Source organism: Lutjanus erythropterus, chromosome 2, assembly GCF_056507025.1.
Source record: "Lutjanus erythropterus isolate fLutEry1 chromosome 2, fLutEry1.hap2, whole genome shotgun sequence".
NCBI classification, from domain to species: Eukaryota; Metazoa; Chordata; class Actinopteri; order Lutjaniformes; family Lutjanidae; genus Lutjanus; species Lutjanus erythropterus.
In genome coordinates, this window is record NC_139318.1 from 37,061,189 (window position 1) to 37,077,782 (window position 16,594).

Consider the following 16,594-nt stretch of genomic DNA (forward strand, 5'->3'; position numbering starts at 1 on the left):
AAAAAAAAAAAAGTAACATTTTGATCTGATCTACATTTAATAAAAAGCCTAATCAGGAGGTTGGCTGGTTTCGTTTTGAAAATGTATTTCCTCAGCATAATCAAAGAGTAAAAATCAAAACCCCTCAAAATACAGTTTTGTCCCAATTATTAAAAATGAGTGTTGTATTTATTTTTATAATAATGTTACTCTTCATTACATTATATTTTTACACAGTATTGCATTTATATTTTTCTTGTGACATAGTAAATGTGTGAGGAGATCTGATATTTCTGTCTACCTGAGTAAGTAAATCAAGTTGCAGTTTGGGAAACAGTTAAACATCTTCTCTATGGTGCAGCAGCAGGCTGAATGTTTTATTCATATGGTTGGAGGATCTTTGATCCTTGATTCTGGAAATACCTTCAAAACAGCAGGAAGTGTTGTTAAAAGACCTTATGGGTTATCAGAAGATTGCCAGGAATTCATGTTGCTTACCTCTGTGACTCGTGCAAGTTTTCGTATCCGCTCTGCCCGGAGTCAGAGTTACAGGACCACGGCACTGGTTTGCATGTTTTAGCCCATTTTGTGAATGCGCATCTCTGATGCTAAACATTCTGCCAATTAAAGCCCAAGGTTTTAGAATGGTTCATGTATTTTGGACAGCGTTCAAAGTATTGATTGGTGTGCATTTATTTTCGTTCAATATGAAAATCATGCTTTCTGACTTTGCTTGAGGAGTTAAACTTTTGACTCTTGAAACTTTCTGTTGTATAACCACTGAAAATCTGCAAAAGTTACTTTCTTTTTGTGTTGTGATGCAGACTCTTCCTGTGAATCTGCAGTTTAAAGGGATAGTTCTGTTTTTTGCAGTGAGATTGTATGGGGTACTTGGAGGAAGTCAGCAGTCAGTGTATTACCTACAGCAGACGGCAGTCAGCATGCCCTCAATTTGGAGAAGCAGCGGAAGTACCGCAGGCTAAGCAAGGTTCAGCAGCAAAATGTATTATAGTCCCCTCAACAGTCAATATCAGTTTAAGTGTCTACATTTACAACATTAACATTTTCACTACTTTACCAGCCTTTTCCTTCAGGAAACTAAATTTTTAAATCACTTGCTCCCTTCCACCAGACTCCTTTGACAAAAACATTCATTTTACTGCACAGAACATGGGGTTTCCTGGTCTACTGCTGCCTCAGTCTTTTAGTTAGTTTGTGTTTTTTGTGACTTTGCACTTGTTTTTAAGGCTTCGTTCAGATTCGCTGAAGTCACACAGTAACACAGATCTAGACTGTCAACTCCTGTGTTCTGTGTGGTAAAATGACTGGAGTCTGGTTGGTTTATATAATGGTGGTTTCTTGTCAGAAAAGGCTAACAGCAAAATAAAGAGGTGAAAAACTTCAGAATATAGCTAAATAAACTGATAGTCAGATAGCTTTTATTTTTTAATACTCCGGCTTCTTCAGACTGGGGGCATGCTGGCTGCCACCTACTGTAGGTAATACACTGACTTCTTACAACCCCACTTAAAAAAATCTTAACTACCCCTATAAGTGCATTACCATACAATGATAATCTAGAATAGAGTTAATAAAAACTTCGTGTTCACTGTGGTGGGTTATACACCATAAACAAGAGTCTGAAAGATGATCTTCAAACTGGAAATGAATGAAAACCAGTGGCTTCCTGGAACCGCTGTGACAATACTTCCTGTCCTGCATGGTGCCGCCTGCATCACGAGCACACTGCTTTTCATTTTCGCTTGCAGTCGGCTATGGCACACGTATCCTAATTTCGTGAGAACTTGGCATGTGAAGGGTGTACTGTAAAGGTACAGTCACCCCCCCACATCAAAATTACATATTTTTGCCTTGGCCTGTGGTGCTATTTATTAATCTAGATTTTTTTCAAATGTAGTGTGACTAAATGGCAGATGGCTTGTGGTGCTCAAAGTGCCAACAAATACATTTGAAAAACTCAATGGCATGTTTGTTTCCAGAAATCATGACCCGGTTACTCAAGATAATTCACGTAGGATATTTTCTTTCTGCAGTAGAATCTACTGGAACTACTTTCTTTCCAATAGAAAGAAAGTAGTTCCTATATGAAACTGCTCACAACAAGGTCTGTGGATTATCTTTTGTAACCAAGTCATGATTTCTGGAAAGAGACATTGCTGTTGAGTTTTTCAAATATATTTTTGGCGCTTTGAGCACCACAAGCTGAGTGACATATAGTCTCATTACATCGGAGAGAAGGCAGACGTTATCTCCTAAACTCAGACCAAAAAATCAGATTGATAAAAAGCAGTACAGGCCAGGGGAAAAATATATATTCTTTCATTAATTTTTCTCTTTAAAATTAAACTTGAAATGATTTCTTCCACAAATCAAATGTATTACAGACTCTCACTTAGTTTCAGTAATTTAATTTCATGCCACCCAAATTATCTGAACCGTATTAGTTGTTGTAATAAACTCTTAAACTATAAAATTAATAAAAGTGAAATTTAAATATTCATTTACAAATTAGTGCCTGTTTCATAAACCAACACCTACTAATACCAACAACTGTAGGGGAAGCACTGACAATAAAAAAAAAAAAAGGGGAAAAAAAAATCAATCTGAACCCAGAGAAAAAGTGCACACTGTCTTTGGTAAGTCCTATATAAACATCTGTCAACATGAAGAGAACAAAACCAGCTACATTTTAAAACTGAATATTATTTACAAACTATTAGCATAATCTTTGGTTCTTTAATGTCTTTCCTGAGGATGTTTATCTTGAGATGAAGTAAACTGAGTGAAAACCAAAAAAAATGTCTTTTCAAAAGCGTTTCAGAATCACAATCAGTCTCTTGTTATGACTGAGTTTTCTCATTAAAACACTACAGACTATTTGTTACTTCTGTCCAGATGAAAACTCATTTTGTTTCACACAATCTATCAGGTTTTCATAATGTTTTGTGTGGTTAAGCTGCGCTAATGTATTAATAATTCAGCACCTGCCTCAAGCTTTGAGTTAGGCTTTTTTGTTTACCTGAAAAAATATAATAATATACATTTTTTTCCTGCAGACTGTAAATGTCTTGCCCTTACACATTCTCATTTACTTTATTTACACTCTATAACTACACATCGAGAGCCAAACGGCAGCTTATGTTAAGGTCACCGGAGGTTTTCTGGGCCGCCCTCAGCCTAGCGTGAGTCGTCCCCGGTTTCGGCCTCTCCTGGTGGGAACAGCAGTTTCCTGAGGATGGGTGCATAGAAGGGACCAAAGACGGTTCGGTTGAAGTGGACGATTCGCCCAAAGGCCGTCCCCAGCTCTGCGAGCTCAGCACTCACCAGCCTGAGGGGAGCGGGCAGCTCTGGACTCCTTTTAGCGGGGCCGCCCTGCAGCATGGCCTCAAGGAAGCCCTGTACCCTTTCTCCTATGTTTGATCGGGGGAGGGATGAGGGGGCGGAGGGAGAGAGGAGGAGAGAGAGAAGTCAGCTCCCTGCAGCAGCAGCAGCAGCACATCCAAGTTTAAAAACATGCATGTGGACAGAGATGACCCAAAATAAATGACGTTATGATGCATGTTGAGTAAAAACGGTGCATCCCAAGCATCTATGGATTAAATTATAATACCATATCTTAATCAGAATGTTATAAATAAGCCTTGAAGAGTTTTTTAATTGACCTAAAACCACATCCTAAAAGGGACAGTTCACCACAAAATCCAAAATACTTTTTTTTTTTTACTCTTACCTGTAGTGTTATTTATCCACTCAGATTGCAGGTTACCGTGTTTTAGAGATATCTGCCACAGAGAGCCATCTGCCTTCTCTTGAACATAATGAAACTAGATATCACTCAGCTTGTGGTGCTTTAGGCACTAAAAAAACATTTGAAAAACTCAACAGCAATGTCTCTTTCCCGAAAACACGACCTGATTACGCAAGATAATCCACAGACCTTGTTTAGAGCAGTTTCATGGAACCATTTTCTTTCTAATTAACCACTAACCATTTCACTGCGCAGGAGGAAGTGTGCATCTACTCATGGACAAGAGGTTGCAGCTCAGCTGAGGCCATTAATGTTTACACACAGCGCTGTCAAGAGCCAAAGCCTCTCGTCCATGAGCAGTAGTAGATCGTAACAAAGAAAATAGTTCCTACATAAAACTGTTCATAACAAAGTATGTGAATAAACTTAAGTAACCAGGTCATGATTTCTAGAAAGAGAAAATGGCTGAGTTGCTAAAATGTATTTTTTGGCTCTTTGAGCAACACAAGTTGAATGCAATGGCTGATATCTCTAAAACTCAGCAACTCACACCAATAAAATCTAGAGGTAAAACAAATTTTTAGGGGGTGAACTGTCCCTTTAAATTAAGTGAAAACATAACAACCAACCTGAGGTTATCTGATTTGGATATCTGTTAAAACCAACAATGTGTCCATCAATAACTATTAAAATGTGAACTTTTTTTTTTTTTTTTTCAAATTTTGTTTAAGAGATGGACCAATTTATTGATTTTTAAAATATTATTCTGACTAGTTTGATAATCGATTAAGTAATGTGGTTCTAGCTCCTCAAAAGTGAAGATTTCCAGCTTTTCTTTGTCATGTATGATGGCATTGGAGCTGCAGCTCATGATTTTTCATTGTTGATTAATTTGTTGATTATTTTCACAATGTATCAGTGACTTGTTTTGTCTATGAAATGTCAAAACAATTGTGAAAAATGCTCATTACAATTTCCCAGAGCCCAAGGTGACGTCTTCAAACTGCTTCTATAACCCAAAGACTTGTCTTTTACCTTCATCAATGACAAAGAAAAGCAGCAAATCCTCACATTTAGGAAACCAGAACCAGTAAATGTTTGACATTTTCGCTTGAAAAAAGACTGAAGCGATTAATCAGTTATATATATAAAAAAAAAAATGGTTGGCTACTGATTTTCTGTCGATATAATAATTGACTTATCGTCGCAGCTCTAGATAGCAGGCAAAAACCAACAATTTACATGACCCCAGTAAATTGTGATGAGCATTTTTCACTATTAATTTATCAATTATTTATTTCTCAATAATGAACATAAACATTACTTGCAAGCTATGTTTCATGGTATATCCCCAAACTATCAGCTTTATACAGCCTATAATAGACTGAAATTTCTTCATCATCATCTTCATTATCACCATTAGTTTTGAATGAGCTGTTTTGTAGCCTGAAAGGTTAAAATCCTTAAAATCACACCTTAATTAAGTAAAAACATAACAGCTGTGAATCTTCAGCAATATATAAACGTGACACCTGAAATCTAATATGTGGTTTTATACCACCCACTCCCATTTGTGCTTGAATGAATCATTTATCTGGGGCTCTCGTACTCAGTCTGACCTATGAGTGTGCGGACAGGGTTGCTCTGCTTCCACAGCTCAGATATTTGTCCCTTCAGCAGATCCAGGCTCTCCCGAGGCAGCGCCGCTCCTCCCTGGCCCCTCAAAGCTTCGGTCACCTGCTGCAGTACTGCCTCCCCGAGCCCCAGCAGCGCACCCTTCAGGTCGGCCTCCCTGCGGCACCAGAAAGCAAGATTGAAACAAATTACCACCAGGCGTCATTAGATGAGTATTAGCTCACAGGCCTGCGAATTTATCCATTTCTAAGAGGTGCTGAGCAAGAAGACTCGTGGAAGTCAATAAATAAGAGGCTTTAATAACATCTAGGTCTCAAAAGAGGTTGAGATTAAATAAAGTGATATTTTAATAAAGGTGATTAACTGAGAAATAGTCTGTGCTGCGTTTTATTGCAGCTTGGACCAGAGTGTGAGCAGGCTGTGAATATCACAAGCTGCTGTTCCACATTTATCCACTAAACATGACGGGGCTTCTCTTGAACAGAAAGAATGAGGTTAGCTGGATCTGTTCTGACAAGCTAGTTGCCTGCTGTCACCTCCATTGGTTTCCTTCTCATACAATACCTGTTCCCCATGACAGCCAGTACATGCATCACCAAATCCCCCTCTTACCTGGTGTGACTGCCCTCCAGCAGGGCAGCGATGGACTGCCTGAGTTTACCTACAAACCCCTGCAGAGAGAAAACGGCGCCTCCACACTGAGCGTTGGTCAGCAGCAGCACCGACGCCTCCAGGACCAACATCTGGAGCCGCTGGCCCAGAGCCTCCAGGCGGGCCCGGTCCATCAGCACAGTCTGTGTGTGGAGGTCAGGTCGGGGTCACGTGTCAGATGGTTAATCGCAGGGAATGTTCAGCATAAATATGATGCTTTCCAGAGAAAACCGACAGCTGTATGCAGACGAAAACACTCTGCTGCACTGAATATTTACAAGTAATTTACAGTGATTCCCAGCCAGGGCTACTTGTACAAGAGGGAGCACTTTTACAGTTGCCAGGAGAGACATGGAAAGGTTGTAGGATAGCCCAACTATTTGTAAAAAAAAAAAAAAATGCAAATTATGATTGGATTTTTAAAAATGTATATGTCCATGTATTGAGTCAGCTGTAACCTCAAACACTACAAGCTGTAATTGAGAGTGCATTAAAACTAGTTTAAAACTAGTAACTATTGATAAATGGATGAAACAGACAGCTAAAAGAAGTCAAATGGAGAAATGGTTGGAAGTGTTGAAATAGCTAAAGGTAGTTTAATGTATAAATGACTAAAGTAGTTAAATGTAATGAACCATTGAATGCTAAAAGTCACAAATAAACAGTTCAGACAGCTAGATTATGTTAGTTAAAAATAATGGATTAAATGCTGAAATAACTAAAAGTGCTTAATTTATAAATGGCTATTAGAGATAGCTAAAAGTAATAGAGTAACAGATGAAAGTGATGTTAAAAGTAAAACAGTTCAAATTGTTAGTTAAAACTAAAGTACAAATGGTTGAAACGTTAACTAAAAGAAATGGCTTGAGGTATTCTATTAGCTGGAATTAGCTTAATGTATAAATGGCCAAAATAGCTAAAAGTAATTGATAAACTGATTACAAAGAAAAGATAGCTAAAATAAATGGTTAAAAGTGACAGATAAATAGTTGAAATTGTTAGCTAAACGTAATGGATAAAGTGGCGCAATAACTAAAATTAGCTAATGAATGAACAGTTGAAATAATGCTTAAAATAACATTAAAATAGTTAGATTAGCAGAAAATAATACGTAAATGGTTGAAATTTTTAAAATGCACATAATATTTAAAAAACTAAAATATATAAAGCTAAAAATAATGGATATGCAGGGAAATTGTTAGCTAAAAATAACAGTTAAAATAAATGCTGAAAGTAATGAATAAACACCTAAAATTGATGGATAAATGGCTGAAACTGTTAGTAAAAGTAATGGTCTAAGATGTTGAAATGGCTAAAAGTAGCTTAATGCATAAATGGCTAAAATAGATAGTAATGGATAAATGGTTGCAATCGATGCTAAACGTAACAGCCTGAACAGTTGAGATAGTCAGCAGAAAGTAATAGATAAGCAGTTTAGATTGTTAGCCTATAGTAATGCATAAAGCTCTGGAGCAGCTAAAAGTATAAAAGCTAAAAGTAATGGATAAGTGTTTGAAACATTCAGCTTCAGCCAGTTGACAGGTCAGTTCTGTTCTATCTGAAGCATAACTGCAGGCTAACAATATCTACTTTATATAATTATTCATTTTAGATTTATAACAGTGATAGATAACGTCATGTTTAAGATGAGTTTACACATTTGAAACCTGATGGGTGCTGCTGATGAAGGGTTACGTGACAGGACTGTGTGACAGATACAGAAGGTTGTGCACTGCTACATGAGCTGTAATGTGTCGCATGCTTTAACATGCAGCAGGCTGACGAGGCGGAGTGTGTAGGGAGAACCGACGATTCCCTGATAATCAATAAAATATCACTCAAATGAAAGCCGGAGTGTAGTGTGATGTAATTTTGCAGGCGTGCAGCTGACCTCGGGATATTTCTGGTCTTGTGGGTCCCAGTGTAGCAGACGCATGTAGGCCCGGTTGAGGACAGCGGTGGCGCTGACAGGACCTTGACTGTCAGGACCGGAAGACTCAGAGCGAGCTCTGATGGCCGACGCCTCTTCTGATGCTGCTGCCTGGAGCCAAGCCGTGGTATTGTCTAGAAAAGCTGAAGGAAAAAACAGTAACATACATGATATGTATGAATACAAACCTCAACAACTACACATGATTAACATCTGCTGCACCGCTACTGAATTACCAGAAGATTTACGACGTGTTTTCAGTGATACGGACATTGATGTATTCAACAGAAAGTTGTGAACAACAGGTTTGTGTTTGCAGCACATCTGCTTTGCTCTCACAGCATCAATTAAAGGGATAGGTTGGATTATTTGAGACAGGGCTGTATGTATTTAGACACAGTCGGTGTATTGTTTGCCTCAGCGTAGAGATGCAGCAGGAGTCCTGCCGTAGGCAGATAAACAGTGTGCGGCTGTGGACAGGGTCAGCAGCAAAACATATTTTGCCCACCTAAAAAAAACTTTACTTTGCTGCCAGTCTGTTGTTTAATGATAAAACAGAAGCAAGGAATCGCTCTCTTCAAACCAACCAGACTCCGTTGGTAAAATCAGTAATTTTATCTCGCAGAACACAGGAGTTACTGGTCTGCAGTTGCCTCAATTGGTTTGCTTGTGTTTTGTGTGATTTTGGTGATTTAAAACAGAGGTTCTTAATTTTTTCTCAGGTACAAGATCAGAGACATACCTGGGACACTTCTCGTTTGTGTCCCTTGGAATAAGTTGATGCAGTCTGTTTTCTTTGAACTTGTACCAAGTTATGTGAAAGAACAACACAAAAGAAATATATTAAATATGCATTGATATTAAAATAAAAACTAAAAAATAATTCAAAAAAAGAAAGAAATATATTAAATATATCTGCACCATGTCAACACAGAATACCCATGTAGAAACAGCTGGTCTCCACCGTTAATGGATGGCACATGCTTGACTGGTAGATGTATTTATATATATTTGTTAAGAGTTATAGATTATTCAATTAAAACTTAATCTATAAACTATTTTAAATAATATGAACTATAAAAGCTTCTGTGAATAAATACATGAATTAACAGATAACATTGTTTATGTCATGAGAATTTCAACAAATGAATCTGAAAACTTTTCACAGACCCCCCTGCAGAGAGCCGAGGACTCCTAGGGGACCCCGAACCCCTATTGAGAACCACAGATCTTACAGGCTAGATCAGATTCACTCATGTCACACAATGACACAAACAAATTAACATATTGAGGCAGAGTTGGACCCGCAGCTCTGTGTCCTCTGAGGTAAAATGACTGATTTTGCCTGTGGAGTCTGGTTGGTTTGAAGAGAGTGATATTTGGCAGTTTCATTGCTTAGCTTGTGTGCTGATGCCCCTCTCTGCTCTTCCACACAGTGTTTGTGCTCACCGGTATCTACTGCAGGTAATATGCTGACTATCAATAAGTACCTCATACAACCCCACTTCAAATAATACACACGTGTTTGTACCAAGATGAGAAAATTACTTCTTCTGATATAAAGTCTCAAATACTGCTGGTGTGAAGAGAAACTATTATAGAATACCATCCTACTTATTAACTGTATTAATTAATTTGATAACAAAATGCATTTTGGAGGACATTCATCGTTTAGAAAAACAAAAAGTCTGGGACATTTAGCACCACGGCTAACATGACTCTGTCAGCAGCACAGAGGACCCTGTCACTCTGCCAATGACTCTGATTAGCCAGCTGCACTTAGACAGAACAGAGTTCACCGACTGGCCGTCCAGCCCCTCAGCCAATCTATGAGGAGCTGAAAAATGGCAGGATGGCGCTTCAGTGCGACAAAGGTCAGAATCTGTTTAATTGAAAAGTGAAATATGCAATGATAATAAATTTCACAGTCCCAAAGTCACCTTCGTCATCCTTCAGACACACTGTGGCAGTCAGATTAGAGATTTCAGCACCCCTCCTCACCTGGCTGCCGGTCCAGAATCTGCTGGAACTTGGCCCTCTCGTACTGCGCGGCCTGCTGCAGCAGGTGAGGCCTCACGCTCTGGATGGTGAAGTTAACCATGTCGGTCTTCATCAGGCCCAGGACGCGGAAGATCTCCCTGAGGGAACGGCGGGGGAATTAGTTTAAGGATGAGACAGCTTTTGAGATGAGAAATTACAGATGCGGGCAAGAAATTTTTATTCATAAAGCACTTCTCAAATCAGAAGTGCTTCACAGAACAGACAGAAACCGAGGAGACAATATACAAAACAACACAGATATTTTATACAAAAACAAATATGTATTAACCTTCAATAAAATTCATAACTTTATATTAGGATCTTTGTAACAATTAATAAATAATAAAATTAATATGTGCACTAATTTAGCTTGTCAGGAGCTACAGAGCAGTAGCAGCAGAAATAACAGGAGTTATGGGTGTGTGACTGTAAAACTTAAGAATACTGCCAGAACAGCGGTATGTGGTTCTGTTTTTCAATTTTTTCCAGTTAATTATCTTTTAGAGAATCTGATACTGCTGTTACATGAGAAACAGGGGCTGCATCAAAGTAACAGGCACACAAACAAAAATATATTGCTGGAACCAAACGCACCATTTTTTTCAAACCTTTATTTACTGTACTTTATATCTGATTTAATAATATGTTTAGTGGGAATATGTATGGAAGTAGAGCTGCAACGATTAATCAGTTAGTAAATAACTGCCAACTATTTTGATTATCAGTTAATCATTTTGACTATTTAAGAGGTTGTTTTAAGAAAAAATGTCAAACTTCTCTGATTTCAGCTTCTTACATGTGAATATTTCCTGGTTTCTTTGCTCCTCTATGACAGTAAACTGAATATCTTTGGGTTTGTGGACAAAATGAGACATTTTACTGACCAAACAACTACTAATCGTGAAAACAGTCTGACGACCTTTTCATGTCGCTATCCAGGCAGTGTTGATGGTAAACGCCAATGACATCACTGTATGCAAGAACAACAACAGATTTTGCAGGAGAACCGTGTTTTATCGGTCTTCATAACACACGCAGGAATTATTCGCTTCGCTACACTTGACTGCGTTTACCATCGACACTGAGTGGACATCCACATGAAAAGTGGTGAACTTTCCCTTTAATCTGCCGCTCACCTCAGGAGCTCCACGGGGTCCTTGAGGTCCCTCAGGGCCCCGACCTCTGCGTCACGCACTGGAGCACACAAAGACGCCATGGTGCTGATGACGTATCCCGCCAGCCTGTGGAGGTCCAGAGCTCCGTGATCGACCTCCTGCTGGATCAGCTCCATGTCCAGAACCTCGTCCAGCTGAGACCTCAGTCTGACGTGACGGGGCAGCAGCAGGGACCGAAGCATCTAACAGCAAACAGAAAAGGCTGCCTTTAGTATAGTTTACATTCAGAAAGGTTTATTTTACTCTACACATGCAGATGTTATTTAGCTAAAACAATCAACTAATTAGAGCTTAACTGATAAATCAAAAGGAGTGGTGGACATGGTCGAGTCTCTAGTCACAACTACAAGAATCAGTGCAATTAGAGCTGCAGTGACTGATTGATTGGTTGTCAACTATCGAGTTGATTGGCTCGGATTTTTTAAGTTGGAGTTCTCTGACCCAGGTTCTTGGATGTGGATATTTTCTGGCTTCTTTTTTGGGAGACACTGTTCAGCATTTTCATCATGTTCTGATAAACTGGTTTAGAGAATGTTAGATTAGTAGTTTTAGCTCCAAATGCAACAGAGCAGTATACAAACAATGTCTTTTCATTGTAATTTGCTTTTTTGTTTTGATTGTTATGTCCTTTTGTTGTTTTTTTTAGTTTTACCTTTTCCTTCTGAATACCACAGTCAAAAATGGCTGTATTGAGTGTACTTGTTCTTTTGTTTTTTTTTTGTCTACAATTTCTTTTGTAAACTGAACTACCATGTAAAAATGCACATAATCTCTCTTTGTACATGCTGGGTTATATGGGTAGAAATTCTATTATGTGGGTCTGAAAAACTGGGGAAAAAACAGGGAGCGAAGTAATATATGCTCATTGTTATGCCAATCTCCAATAAACATAATTATCAAAAAAATAAAACGGATATTTTGGTATTGATGTTGTTGTTGGTTGATTGAAGTAGCAAAGAAAAGCAGTTCTTTGGTTATATTGCGTCTGTGATGTAGGTCAGTATATCCTCATCTGATTTTAAACTCAAACATTGGTATATTGGTATAAAACTCAGCATTGGTCAGACTCTAATCAATTAAGGATTAAAGGAATGTCTTCTCATGTACCTTGTTGTCAGGCAGCCGTCAAGTTTGAATTAAGTTTGTTTTCCGAGGAGTTAACGCACCAATTAAGGTCGTTTTAGTTCGGTAAAAGAGAGAAACTTGAATTCAGAAGGTGTACGGTTGAACTTCTACGTTTAAAATGGAAAATAAGTGTGAGAGCATTTAATTTCTAGACACTTTGTGAGTTTATTTGTCTATTGGATGTAGTGAACGTATGCAGCATGTGTAACATACTGAATTCTTTGCTTGCTCACATCTCCCAGCTGAGGTCGGAGAGGACGGGAGGACGATGATATCGTCAGTCACCGATGGATGGGCTGACGATGATCGTCTGGAAAATTTTAACATAACGCCCAACTCTAGTTTGGTGTTTTACAGGGTTAGTTCGGATTCAGTAAAAGTACACAATAACACAAACTAACCAAACAAAGCAGTGGACAGCCATGTACTGTAAGTAATACACTGGCTGTGGATATTATCCCCTTAAAGTACCACATCACCATCACTGCAATGTAGATATTGTCCTCTGTCATGCTGTATATCAGCATGAACACATTATTCAGTAATGTCAAATGTAAATATTTAGTTGTTTCATCTCTAGGTTTTATTATGACTTTATTATGACCAGCTTCATTATTATTTTATATTAATTTTCCTGTGAAAAGCAGATAACTCTCAGCCTCACATCATCATCACAGACGTTCCCCCCTGTTGTTTGCCATGTGTTTATGTTCCTGTGTCATTTGTCCACACCGCATACACTCTGGTTTTGATCCTCAAAGCATGTGAGAATAAGATTAATGTGGTCAGAGGTCTCAGTAGACCCTGCTAATGCCTCTGATTTGATGCCACACACACACACACACACACACACACACACACACACACACACACACACACACACACACACACACACACACTTACAGTCTTGACTTCCTGGAGCAGAATGACAGCATGATTGTAGTTTGGAGGGTCGCTGTTCAGCTCCTCTTGAAGACTGGCCCAAAACGCCCGGTGAACAATCTCTGTCACTCTGCCCTCCAGGCTACAGAAGGGAAAAACGGTCTTAAAAAAAAAAAAAAACAGCTCAGAAGAGACTAAACTCTCAATTAATTTTGGAAATAGGAGCAACCAAGGTCACGTTAGCTGTGGTGGAGTGTTTTTCTCGCCTGTCTGTAGGAGGGCTCCTGGGTTTGAAGCAGAAGTCTCTGTTCACCACTATCTCGTGTGCGAGGCTCAGGTTGGAAGCGCAATTTTCCAGCTCCGTCAGACTGGATAATGAGGCAGTGGGTGGGCTCCCTGACACCACAGACAGGACACACACACCCACAGATAATTAAAACTGCCATGGTGGTAATAATTCAATTACTAATGCTCCCTGAACGTGCCTGAAAACAATAACTGCCGTAATAAAGCTTCGTACCCGTAGGAGAGTCAAGTTTTTCCAGACAGGGAAGGTCAGCGGGGGGATCATCAGCGGCCTCGGCTCTTTGATTTGGCATTTCAGCAACAGTCTAGACATTTAAAATTACTCCGTAAAAATAATCAACTCAAACAGAGCACGGTGAAATCGGTCATTTTGTTTCGTATGACTGTCTTCAACAAAAAAATAAAAAGAATTCCAATTAATAGTAGATTAAACAATTACTCGATCCACAGACAAATCAATTGTAAATATTTCAATAATTGATTAATCATTTTAGTTGCTGCCAGTCTGCAACTAACAGTTATTTTCATGATTAATCGATGAATCTTTTAGTCTAAAAATTGTCCACAAAAGCCTAAAGAAGTGTCCTAAGATTGCTTCTTTGGTTCAACCAGCAGTTGAAAACCCAAAGACTATTCATTTAATATCATAAATGACAAAGAAACACAGCAAATTCTCACATTTAAGAAGCTGGATCCAGCAAATGTTTGCTTGAAAAATGAGTGAAACGATTAATCAATTGTCAAAATAGCTGGCAACTAATTTTCTTTTCGATCAACTGCTCATAAATGAACTAATTGTTGCAGCGTCAGCAAAACATAATGCCAAAAATAGGATAGTTAAGCTTTTCAGTGTGAAGATTTGCTAATTTTTCTGTTATTTACGATAATAAACTGAACATCTTTGGGTTTTAGATTTTAATCTGCAAATCAACAAAGAAAATAATTGTTTGTGCCCTAAAAACATTATAATTAATCAAAAAGAAAGAAGCAGTGGTGGAGAAGTACTCAGATCTTTTACTTGGGTAAAAGTAAAAATACGACAGTGAAGAAACACTCTGTTACAAGTAAAATTAGTTACTGTAAACTGCAACAATCAGTAGATTAATCAGTTAGTTGTCAACTATTAAGTTAATCACCAACTATTTTGATAGTTGATTAATTGTTTTGAGTGATTTTTTTTTAAAGAAAAAAATGTTCAGTCTCTCTGTTTTCTTTACTCAGTAAACAGAATATTTTTGGGTTGACAAAGCAAGACGTTTAAGCACATCATCCTGAGCTCTGGAAATCACTGATCAACATTTTCCAGCATTTTCTGACATTTTTTGGACCAAATAACTAATTGATTAATTGAGAAAATGATCCATGATTAATCGGTAATGACAATATTTATTTGCAGCCTTAGCAAACTGAATTCTAATACAACTATTAATCGATAAATTGAGAAAATAATCGATCACTTAATTAAGTATGAAAATAATCATTAGTTGTAGTCCTAGTCATTACCACTAATCCATTACATTTTTTATACCATATCGTGCAGAATTTGTATTATCCATCAGAAAATGCAAAGTAACTAATGTTGGTGATTAAGTTGTGTATTGAGGAAAAACTAAGTGTAAAATTAAGTATAAGAGTAACAGAAAATATAAATTAACCTAAGTACAAATACTACAAAATTTTACACTTAAGGTTAAATTTACCTAGTAACTCAGTAAAGTATTTAACCTGTACAACCCCGTTTCCAGTTAAGTTCGGATGTAAAACAAATAAAACGTGATCATTTGCTAATTCCTTTTGACATATACTCAATTTAAAAAAGTACCAAGATAATATATTTAATGTTCTCATTATTTTATAAATATACACTTAGTCTGAATTTGATACCTGCAACATGTTTCACAAAAGTTTACTGTGATAAAAAAAACAAAAAACTTTTGGACTCTTCAACAGGTAAACAGGTGAATTGATAACAGGTGACAGAATCTGGGTTGTAACTTTCACCGCTGAATAAAAGCAAACATTATAGAGTTAGCGTATATATAAAATTTAGTTATTACCCTGCCAAATATTCTAATTAAAAATATACGGTAGTATAAGTCTCCATATTATTAAAAAAATACACGAATAAAAGGTAAAATTGCAAAATAACGACAATAAGACACTTTTGGATGCTAACTTACCTGTTGTTGGTATTTCGGTGAATTTTATAAGACTTACTAATGTACTACGAAATGTACCACAGGTAACAGTTAATGTATGGACGGTTTAAAAGCCACGTACAGCAACAACATCAACGGTCAAGTTTAAACCTGGACTGAACCACTCTCACAGAGACACGGGGGGAGTTTTCAAAACGACAGACTTTGTTATCGTTTTAACACACGCTCTAAGCACGTATATACGACTCTAACGTGAAACAAAACATTGATATAAACGTACATACTGGTTGATTTGTATTCATTTTCATATTAAAAACAGGAAACGACGGCGGCTTCTTTTGGTTTGGTCCGTTCTCAAATCAAAACAGTGGGCGTGTCAGACAGCACTTCTCTCTGTCTCCGCCCCTCTGACTGTTGTCAAACACCGCAGCAGCGTTTAAACGAAAACTCAACATACCTGTTCACCGTTTTTTGCCCCATTGTCGTTCAGTGGAAAACAAAATGGAAAACGACCAGTGCGTTTGTAATAAATGGTCCATTGTTTGAGACATACAGCTGGAAATGTCCTGTTTCCTGTAAACCAGGGTCTTCTGGAAGACACTGAGACATGAGATATGCAGTGAAAGTACTGTACAAACAGAGGATCAGCAGTGAACACAAACACTTCTGTAGAATATACTCCAAATATCCTGATTTATTTTCCAACAATATTATTTATATTCTTTCTAGTAAAAAACTCACTGTAAACTATTGAGGAACTTTTAATGGCTTTTAGGGGGCACTGAGACAGAGATATACTGCACTACAACTGAAGGAGCTGCAATAATTAATAGATCAATGTATTAGTTGTCAACTATTAAATTAATTGCCAATAAATTGATTTAAGTCAATTTCTAAAGAGACAAAAATCCAAACTCTGATTTAATCTTCTTAACTGAGTGTC

General features: G+C 37.8%; 1 protein-coding gene across 1 annotated transcript; it reads right to left on the bottom strand.

Annotated features, from left to right (window-relative positions):
* Positions 1 to 1,266: 1,266 nt before the first annotated feature.
* Positions 1,267 to 15,712, bottom strand: LOC146332070 (T-complex protein 11-like protein 1). Its single transcript, XM_084738848.1, has 10 exons — positions 15,673 to 15,712; positions 13,707 to 13,797; positions 13,453 to 13,582; positions 13,208 to 13,328; positions 11,141 to 11,361; positions 9,966 to 10,102; positions 7,926 to 8,107; positions 5,996 to 6,177; positions 5,368 to 5,540; positions 1,267 to 3,410 (listed from the first exon to the last, which is right to left on the bottom strand). Exons 2-10 carry the CDS (start codon positions 13,783 to 13,785, stop codon positions 3,178 to 3,180), a joined length of 1,458 nt encoding a protein of 485 aa, XP_084594974.1. The 5' UTR covers positions 13,786 to 13,797; positions 15,673 to 15,712; the 3' UTR covers positions 1,267 to 3,177.
* Positions 15,713 to 16,594: the final 882 nt, after the last annotated feature.

Excerpts from the sequence above, each read along its gene's own strand:
- LOC146332070 (XM_084738848.1), bottom strand. The coding sequence starts at position 13,785 with ATGCCAAATCAAAGAGCCGAGGCCGCTGATGATCCCCCCGCTGACCTT. Across the intron at positions 13,329-13,452 it reads AGGAGCCCTCCTACAGACAG|CCTGGAGGGCAGAGTGACAG; the intron begins GCGAGAAAAACA and ends TCCCTTCTGTAG. Across the intron at positions 8,108-9,965 it reads GATTCTGGACCGGCAGCCAG|CTTTTCTAGACAATACCACG; the intron begins GTGAGGAGGGGT and ends TTTTTCCTTCAG.